At 35.6% G+C, this 10,178-nt stretch overlaps 1 protein-coding gene across 3 annotated transcripts; it reads right to left on the reverse strand.

Moving 5' to 3' along the window:
• Positions 1-959: 959 nt before the first annotated feature.
• On the reverse strand, positions 960-8,045 carry LOC126610241 (potassium channel SKOR-like). Of its 3 annotated transcripts, none has more exons than XM_050278244.1 (13): positions 7,475-8,045; positions 5,509-5,733; positions 5,261-5,324; positions 4,682-5,021; positions 4,312-4,607; positions 4,082-4,162; positions 3,530-3,628; positions 2,982-3,203; positions 2,689-2,871; positions 2,360-2,435; positions 1,975-2,269; positions 1,629-1,750; positions 960-1,311 (listed from the first exon to the last, which is right to left on the reverse strand). In XM_050278244.1, the coding sequence occupies exons 1-13, from the start codon at positions 7,741-7,743 to the stop codon at positions 1,058-1,060; spliced, it is 2,526 nt and encodes an 841-aa protein (XP_050134201.1). In that variant the 5' UTR covers positions 7,744-8,045; the 3' UTR covers positions 960-1,057. The 3 variants fall into 3 exon arrangements, with proteins under 3 accessions (XP_050134201.1, XP_050134200.1, XP_050134202.1); XM_050278243.1 differs by having other exon boundaries at positions 960-1,314; positions 7,475-8,044; XM_050278245.1 differs by lacking the exon at positions 7,475-8,045 and adding an exon at positions 5,897-6,015 and having other exon boundaries at positions 960-1,314.
• Positions 8,046-10,178: the final 2,133 nt, after the last annotated feature.

Here is a 10,178-nt window from a genome sequence, read left to right on the forward strand (position 1 = left end):
GATAAAAAAGGGTGCAATAATGGAGTATGTCGTCTTCTTAGTGACACTCAAGTCGTAAAGCAATAACAGCAAGTTTCCAAAAACAGAAAGATAAAAAGGGTGCAATAATTGAGTATGTCGTCTTCTCAATGACACCCAAGTCGTAAAGCAATAATAGGAAGTTTCAATCGACAACGACGTCATAATTTGGAAAATAATTGAGTATGTCGTCTTCTCAGTGACACTCAAAGTCGTAAAACAATCAATTTTTCTTTTCACTTTTTTGTAAGTCGTTGATTGTTTTTGAGAAACTACAAGTTGATTTTAGTTACTTCTTTATACAAGGAATATTTAGGAGAGATTCTTTCTTGTATTCAATGATATTATGCGGTAAATAATGGGCAGATGGTGGATTATTTGAATATATGACAATTATCTATAACATCGGTGATGACATTAAGACAACATATATTGATTTTAATAGAGTTTCTCCCCTCAATTAGAGTAACGAATTCTCTTAACCGAGTTGTAAACCCCTTGTATGTTAGATTTTAGTGATTAACTCAAAAAACTATCTCGAGCATCCATCACTTGAGTTGTTCTCTATCATCTTGTACACTACTACTATTATAGATATGTTATTTTAGTGAGATATAATGCTTGGGATAATATCTTACAAGTCTATAACACTCATAACGTCACACCACCTAGAAGAATGCCTTAAATTTCAACGATATATTTCTAGTGACACGTGAAAATCTCTCGGGTGATGTGGTTGTGTTGGGTTCGTTTGTAGGAGGACAACCAACCATACCTCTACATTTTGGTCCCAAACCAACCAGATTGTTGATCCAACAGTCAATTAAACTCTTCTAATTCAGAATTCACCTGGTTCTTTGTACTTCACTCTTTCGTCATCAGAGTTGGAGCCTACTCAAAACGATGTGTTTTCTTCGTTACGCTTACACCTAATGCAGATGTTTTACAAAATGCATATATCATTTCATACATTCCGATTCGATATTACTAAAATGGTACAAGGACTATGCAAATTACAATGATGGAATGGCCAAATTTTTTATGTAAAATGCGTCTCACTGACCAAATACAGCTTCTGACCATCATTTATCAAGTCCACATCAAGAATTTTACCTGCATCTTCTGTTAATAATATGCAGGAACTGCTCGATGAAAACTCTAGTTGCTCTCCTGCTGTTCTGATGAGTTCTCCAATGGTAGTCGGGACCCATAACACGATTCCAGGTCTTCTTTCTTGTTTGCTTTCCCATGGGTGGAAAGGGTATACTGTGCACTTCTTCCGGTGCATTTTATCTGCTGGTTGCAACAGAAATTTCGTGTCAACTTACCATGATAACTGTAAGTACAAGCCGTCATGTATAGGAATATTCACTAGGCCCTTAGCGTGATCTGTATCTGTGCGCACATAACTAATTCGTTAAATCTTAACATTCATCACCCTATACAGTCATCTCTCCTTGGTGTTTGTTTACTAAACGGTATTTAACATCTGACTGAAGCGTAAAACATTCGGATCGTTCTAAATTTCTTTCTAGCTCTTCTTCTCTCTAATTTCGGGGGAGAAAGACAAACTAAAAGGTCACAAAGAAAATGTAAGACTCTTGTCATACCTGTGTTTTCTTGAGCATTGTAAGGGAATTCTATCGACTGAGCTGACTTTGCTTCTTCCAGCAGTTTAATTAAATTCTTGTTCCCACACATCCGACTTTCATCTAGTGGGGTATTTCCCCATCTGCAGGGTGGAAAACGATCATATGGTTGCCAAAGCAAGAAGAAAAGTTACTATTTATAACAATCATCATGAAAGAGAGAAGCACAGGCGAAAGAGGCTGGATACTGGAAGGCTAAGTTTCTAAACTTCATGTCAAACAATACTAGGGAACTAGCATAGAGAAGCAACGTTTTGGAAGAGTACCGGTGAGTTTGTCTCAAATAAAATGAATATTTCAACTGTACCTGTCCTTTGGGAAAACGCTAGCCCCAGATTCTAACAGCAACTTTGCCATCACATATAGTCCTTCTGATGCAGCTACATGAAGTGGAGTCCGGTGATCAGAATCTTTTGAATTTGGGTCAATGCCATTTGCCAATAACCTTTTAAGCAGATCTGTGTCCCCCCTTGCAACGGATGTACATATAAAACTACCAGCATTGTCCATGTTCAAGGAGGCCCCTTCTTGAATAAGTAAAGAAGAAACTCGATCATTCCCGTTCTTGATGGCTTCAAGTAAAGGTGTGCTCCCAAAATTGTCTAGAAAAGTTAAACGAATTATTATAATGTGGTACTATGATTGGGCAACAGATAAAGCCACATAAGGATTGGTATACATTGTAAACATACCTTTGATGTTGATGTCTACTCCTTCCTGAATAAGGAAAAGTGTAATATCTTCATGTCCTTTTAATGCAGCGAGATGCTGTACAGAAGAAAGAAAGCTTTCAGACAATATATATCATCATGTCACGCATACACGCGCTCGCACACGATGAGAAGTTACAGATATATTCATAATGATTAATTTTTTTCTTTTGTCGTACCCAGTGCACAAGGCTCCCGCTTTACGCAGGGTCTGGGAGAGGTAAATGTCGGCTAGCCTTACCCCCATTTATGGAGAGGCTGCTCCCAATTCATAATGATTAATTAATCTAAGAAATTCATGCCATTTATACCAAAGGTGACCTTCCATCATAATCTGCCTTGTTGGGATCCGCTCCAGTTCGGATCAAACCTTTCAGCTGAAATAGATCTCCGTGGTAAGCTGCGCTATTGACCTTCAAAGCAAGTTCAGCTTCTTGCTTTCCGATATGAAATGTAATGTCCGACTCTAGTTGTTTCATGCGAGGTGCTTTACCCTGTACCATTTTCAGCCATACGATGGGCACATAGGTAAATCTAATCAAAATCTTTCCACACAGTTGTAGGCACATAGAAAAAGGAACATAAATAACCACAGAAAACTTACCTCTAAAAGGTTGTTCAAGATTTTCCGCCCGTCATAGAAGTATATGTCAAGGATACTTGTCAAAGATTGCTTATCAAGTCGCAGAAGTCTACATAATTCACACACCCTAACTGTATAAAGTTGAGGAATGTTGCAAAGAATGGAAATTTCTCCAAATGTGCTGTTTGGTTCCAATCGCTCAACAATTTCTTCTGTTCCATCTTCCCCTATGCCTACCTCCTCCTGTACAAGAATAGCTTCGTCACTCACGTAGTAGAACAAACAAACAAACAAGCAACCGAATATATGTCAATTTTTGTAGGAAACTAGAAGTACATAATAGTGAACTAAATAGCATATAGTTCAAAGCAAGGACAAATTATTTTCAGACAAACTTCGTACAGGTTTAAACAAACAAGTTACAGAATATATGTCTATTTTTGTATGAATTGGTTGATCCAGTTTCCAAATTTTCAATAGAACACCAAAGATGACAAGAACTGAAATGAGAAACATGGCATTATCAACTAAATAAGACACATTGCTGACTCTAGAGTACGAAATCATACCAGCACACCATGACAGACGAAATAAAGTTGATCTATGACGTTTCCTGGTTCCATGATCACTTCTCCAGGGAGGAAAAATTCTTCATGAAGTTTAATAACCTGCAAGACGACAAGAATAAGAATAACTCATTTCACTAATTCACATTCAAGAAGATATATCCATGAACCATGGAAGATTCTACTTGACATTATGCGTGGTGCTGCATATGAAACTTCCGACAGCCACAATTATACCACCTACAGAAAAGTGATGCCATGCTGGTTTTCGGTGGCCTATTTGGCATGCACGCACAAACATTCACAAGATGGGGTATACCCTTGATCACATGTGTTGTTTTCCAAATGAGGTTCCAGCTCAAAATCATACCCATGCAACAGAGGAAGAAGCACCAAATTTGTATTATTTTTATAGTCAATGACAATGCTTGTTAACATTAGCACCAATGACACCTACGAACACACTGGCATTGCACACCAGATCAGAAAGATCCAACTACCAGTGTTTCCAGTGAACGTACTTTATATTATGTAAATGGAAAAATAATGACTTACGATCTGATTGATGAATTCTCTCGAGCATCCCTTGAAGATAGGAACACTTTCAATGTATGGGAAATATAAAGTTTGTGAAATCTGCAATGACGAAACAACCAGAAACAGTCGGAATAACGCATATATATTGGAATACATGAGGTAACAATTAAATGAAATACTTCTTACCGAATTTATTGAAACTATGTCGTCAATAGACAAAGTTCAGAGAGATCTTATTTGTATCTTACCTTAGCGCGAATTGAAGCAGGAATTTCCCGGAGAACAGCAGCCTCCGTGTAGGTACTCTCATATTGTAAACGCAAGTGACCTTTGATTTGATTACGGATATCCCTCCCAAGTCTATTTCTATTCATATATTTCATAATATCTGTCATTTTGTCCCTGAACTTTTCTGTCTTTGATCCTTTTACAATTAACGCTGTCATGTTACCAATCAAATACGCTCCAAGAACCATGTCAAAAGATACATAAACCATTATGAATATCATTTCCCTCAGGTTGACTGCATGAATATCTCCATAACCTGTAAAAGAAAGAGTGCTGGCAGGCATTACTAAACATTCCAACTGTACGCTTACAAATTAAAAGGTAACTTACCAACAGTGGCCATGGTTACAATGGCAAAATACAATGAAGTTGTATAGCGCTTCCACAAGTCGATGTCCCTGAAGCTTGAATAACTATAGTCACCTAACTTCAAACTTCCAATCCATGTATACCCCTCTTGTGAAGCAGGCAGGGTGGTGGCCAAATAATAAAAGATGCAGGCCGCTGTATGGGTGCAGTAGAGTTCAACGACAATAAGCTTTATAATTCTGGTAAACTGATAACTGATACGAATATCCTTCTCTAGGTCATGAAGGAACTTGGTGACTTTGCACAACCGATATAGCCTTATCCATAGGAGATACCTAACTTCCTCTCTTCTCCCACTAGCCTATTCCAAACAGATTTCACAAAGTGAATACGGAAGCAGAACATATTGAAAGCATTCTAGTAGATTAACTTAATTACTTCAACAAATCAAGATATACACTGCAATTTTTTTATTGATCTTATACATTCTGTACACCTGCCCGCCAATCTCATGAATCGGCAAACACGTGCATAAACAAATTAACATTTTATGAGAGAAAGTGTCAATGGGCAAGTCACGTAAATTGGAAATGGCAGCACCTTGTAGATGAGATCCCAAGGCATACAACCAAGCAAGTCAATGATAAAACTCGATTTCAAGTACCTGCAAAGGAAAAGTTAAATCAGCAACGAAAATAAAGTACAATGCCGGAACATATAGCTTGTAAAATCACCATGGTCATTTGTTTGCTTTTAAGGTTTAACTAATTCAACAAATTCCAGTAAGTAGTGATAAACATCACAACAATACTCTTTTCCATAAACAGAAGATGGAAAAGAAAACTAACCTCAGAGCAATCCGTTTGCGGTTATAGACCATTCGATAGGTGTTACTGTCCCGGTAGGCAAGGAAGAACTGCAAAACAATGTCTACAAGAAATGCTATCTGTCCTACTACATCCAGTATAAAAAGTTTCTTTTCCAAACCCCTGAAAAACCCGAACTCGAAAGGTGTGAAGAAGGACGAGTACACTGCCCATACAAGTATGAAAATCATCCATGCCCGATACCACCTGCATTTAGTCTTCAAATTTCAGTACACAGAGAGAAGAAAAACAAAACACAAATACAAGCATATATAACTATATGTGTGTGTCTATATATATACAGGACGAGAGTGCAATTCATGACAGTACATAAGGTAAAAGTAGTTCATTAGCATGGCTAAGGTTTTACTTGTTAACTAATCTAGGGATCGGGCCGTTGTCGATCACCGGCATCATTTAGGCCGGCCGGAACACATAGGAGGATTGTTCAGCAAACCAGGAAGGAGGGCGTTTTGATTATAGCCACCAGATGCATTATATAGGATATTTTTTCACACGTGTTGGGCAGTTATTGGCTGAACACTATAGGTCCACTAATAAAGTGGCAAATATCTCTGTTTTCGGTGCTGATGCTGATGTGCTGCATAATGCAACGTGGACGATGCTTATTTGCCGACCAATTTTGCTGTTCTTTGATTCATTCGCCGACAACATTATGAAATTTGTTTGCTAAGCTACAAAGAACAAAAATCTGACAACTGGTCATCGGAAGATCTTCAAAACATCAGTTTAAGCATTCATTTGTCAATACACAAATCTACGGTGGAATGTTAATATTGTTGTATGAATGTGTGTTCATTGGGATTAGCTAGTGAAGGTTTAGGGATGAAGATTGGTAGAGAGAGTACTTTTTTTCTACTGTGTTTCCTTTTCTTTCTTATTTTTTCAAATAGTCAGCATTTTTTAACGGGGTGTGCTAGTCATACATTCTTTTTTACTTCTCACACACCTTTGTTAATTTCTGTCCTTTCATCTTCTTCTATTCATCCGATCTAACGTCCTAAAATTAGAAGAGTGTGTGAGAAGTAAAAAGGGGTATGTGAATATCACACCCCTTTTCAAAATTCTCATTTTGATTCTTCAAGTTTAAACTTAATCAATTTTGTCCTACACATTTCCATCCATGCATCAACGTGATTTCCACTGTTCAATTTTGTTAAAATTTCCATTGACAACACTCACGCGCGGTTATAGTTGATAAACTAACTTATGCGATCGCACGTAAGCGTTTTCAACGAATGCTTTTTACGGGCTTGAAAAAACAAGGATGATGATGTGTGAATTGAATTATGAAAGATGACACTGATTAATTTTGGGTATGAGAAACAATTATTAATTAATACAATACTAAATTGTAAACCTCATTGTTAAACTAAATTAGGGACTAATAGAACTTTTGTTTTTGGCCAATTGGATATAAATCATCTTTATTTGACTTAAAATTGAGTTGACAAATTCATGATAGATACGATAGTTACGACTTGATTATGTGATCTTAAGACTCAATTCTAGAAGATGATGTACCTATGTCATGTATGTTTTTCTCCAACTGTAGTCGACCATATAAGAAAAACAAAATTATTCAATAATTTATTAGTTAAGTACTGATTTTTTTTGTTTTTGCTAACATACACCAAGACCTAGCACCGATACCCTCACAAAAATTCATCGCAAATAGAGAAGCCACACAAAGATCTAATTCACCTTTAGTGGTGGTGTTGTGTAATCGATATTTCTACCGATATTTTGAACAGTGATTATATCATTGTCATAAAGAGAAACTAAAACTAAATTTTAAACTGGTAATTAAGTTTAGACAGACAGATAATACCGATTTCAATTCGTTAACCGATTATTATGGAGACACAATATTTAAAGGAAAAATAAAACTGAAAAACGAAAAAGAAACTGAAGAGGAGGCATCTACCAGTTGTCAGGATGAACGACGAATCCTTTGGAGAGCCCCCTGACGCCATCGATCAGGCTCTGGCGACTGAACCGCCGCCGCCGTGTCGAAGAACCGTCTCCGAGTCCTAACTCGTTCTTAATCAGATTGAATTGGCTCCCGAGCGACGATTTGATTCGCTCCCTCAGATCCTGCACCTGATACTCTTCATCTTCCTCTTCGGCGTCGTCGTCCTTCAACGACTCACCCTCCGTGTGACGGTGGTCCTCCACCACCACTCGCCTCGACATTTTCCCCAAATCGACCAAAACTCGAAACGCTGAACAGAAGGAAAGCGCGCGCAGATTCGAAATCACAAGCGAAGAAAATAAATCACGAGGACGTGGTGCTTATGATGTGTATGGTTAGGGAGAATATCCAAGCACCTTTTTCCTCGGAAAATTTGCGATTTGCGATGCTCTTGTTGGAGAAACTGAAAGCTGCAGAGCTCAAATCGTTTCAAAAATCTGTTTGTTTGTTTGTTGTATTTTTTTTTTTTCTGTTCTTTTTTTTTGGAATTAATTGGAAGCACGCAGCGCACAAGAGACTGCTGCACTTTCTGGTGCCACTAGTTATCAACTTATCAGAGTTTGAAAATCAGTTTGCGCTCTTGGCAATTTACGCTTGCAACTCTTCAAGTTTACGTTTTTTTAAATATAAATATTATTTTGATATTTTTTATTTATCTTCCAAAGCCCAGATCAAATGATCCGACCCTTTGAAATTTGAACTAACGGTTAAAAACAGATAAGTTAATAAAAAAATTAAAAAGTTATAATAAATTTTTGCCGTTAGATCAAATTTCAAAGACACAAAACACTTGATCCCTGGGTTTTGGAGGGATAGATTCGAAGAGATCTCTTTCCCAACGACTAGATGTGTATCGCATTTGAAGGTGCGGTACCCAATAGACAATTGTCTAGAGATATTTAGTGTGAGAGACGGTATATTAGGTGTAATAACATAATTGGTTAAAAAATTTAATAAAAAATTATAACTAATTGTGTGTATTGGGTTGCGTTTCCGCCACTGTGAAAAAATTCTCCTCATTATCATGGTTTTTTCCTTAAAATATAAAGTTATTGAAAATGCTACCCTTGATGTCCAATTAATCACATGTTAACAAAAAAAAAAATTAGGAATCCCTCTTGTTAAATGATTCATATATATATATATATATATAAATAAGTTTTGGAACATAAGAAATAGACAATATTAGTGACAACGAATTCATTTATTAAAATATTCCTTCAAAAATATTTTGGTCTTTTCATGAACATTTCCATGTGTTTTAAGGATCTTCAATAAGTTCTTTGGTCTTTTGCATGATTTCCCTGCGTTTTAAGGATCTTCAAAAACAAATTCTGCACATTTATTGTTCACTTGGGGTCACAATGTCATTTTATTGCAAGTCACCATTCACATTACTCTATAACAGAATTTCTGATGATAAACTTAACAAAAGTATAAATTTAGAAGGAAAAAATATAACTTTAAGTATAAAAATTAGATATTAAAATAAATGCCATGATACTTAAAAGGAGCATACGCTTATTTATTTATTTATTTATTTATATGACCTTGACGTTAACGTGCATGAAATGAACGCAGTTGTCTTTTCCTTTTTGTCCGATAAAAAATGATCACAATTGTTTATCATTTTATCGTTGTAAATAAATGTAATTTATTAAAATTGTTACAAATATTATATTGCAAACACAAGTACCGAAAATGAAATCTGACCTAAATACAGGGACAACAAACGTATTTAATCCTAAATTTTTCACGTTTCTCTATGTTTTTATTAATTCTTTTTTCTTCCTTGCTATCTTTTTAATCAAAGGAATGTAAAGTGTATCCAGGATTACGCATTTATCCGTATTTCATAAAATTTGAGTCATTCGAATAGTCTGATGACGTAAAACGTGACATGTCAGGAATATAGAATTTGGCTTTCTTTTTATATTCCTAACTAATGTTAATTAGTATACTATTGTTATCTCTCCTTGTCGTCGTGTTTAGAATAATACTTAGCTACTCAAACTATGTGTAGGAGTTCTTATTCAAAATAGTTTGTTACCAATTTATAGAACTTTGTGCTTATGATAAAAACCGGTCATATTATAAATTACTCCATAAGGATGGCCTTTGCAAAAAAAATCAATTAATACTAAAGTCGTTTAGTCATTGAACTATATAAAAATAGATGAACGGAATTAGTAAAAGTATTATGAACCATCTATGTATTTGTTACAATAGATTGACTAAACGATCTTAGTATTAATTCACTTTTTTGCAGAGATGATTTTTACATAATGATTCATAACATAAACAGTTCTAATCATAAGTACAAAATTTTGTGATTCGAAGAGTTTTGAGTAAAAGTTCTTACTCATTCTTGAATAGTAAAAAATTATTCTCATATTTAACTCCTTTTCTCTTTTTTTTTATTCATCACAGATTATTTCTGACCAAACTTTTTCCTTCTTTGTTCGAACAAGAACAAATCTTCCTGAATCGTCCCTTTCTTTTTCTAAGAATTGCGATAAACTAAGAAATCATCGGAAAATTTGGGTTTAGGGTTTAATTATGTTTTATTGAATGTAAAACTAAATATTAACGAAACAAACCATTATCAGTCACAAAATATTCAATGAATAAATATGTGCGCGCATGTCACATATTT

Source organism: Malus sylvestris, chromosome 17 (assembly GCF_916048215.2).
Source record: "Malus sylvestris chromosome 17, drMalSylv7.2, whole genome shotgun sequence".
In the NCBI taxonomy this organism is placed as follows: Eukaryota; Viridiplantae; Streptophyta; class Magnoliopsida; order Rosales; family Rosaceae; genus Malus; species Malus sylvestris.

Excerpts from the sequence above, each read along its gene's own strand:
- LOC126610241 (XM_050278243.1), bottom strand. The coding sequence starts at position 7,743 with ATGTCGAGGCGAGTGGTGGTGGAGGACCACCGTCACACGGAGGGTGAG. Across the intron at positions 3,204-3,529 it reads TCGTCTGTCATGGTGTGCTG|GAGGAGGTAGGCATAGGGGA; the intron begins GTATGATTTCGT and ends ATTCTTGTACAG. Across the intron at positions 2,872-2,981 it reads TCTTGAACAACCTTTTAGAG|GGTAAAGCACCTCGCATGAA; the intron begins GTAAGTTTTCTG and ends AAAATGGTACAG.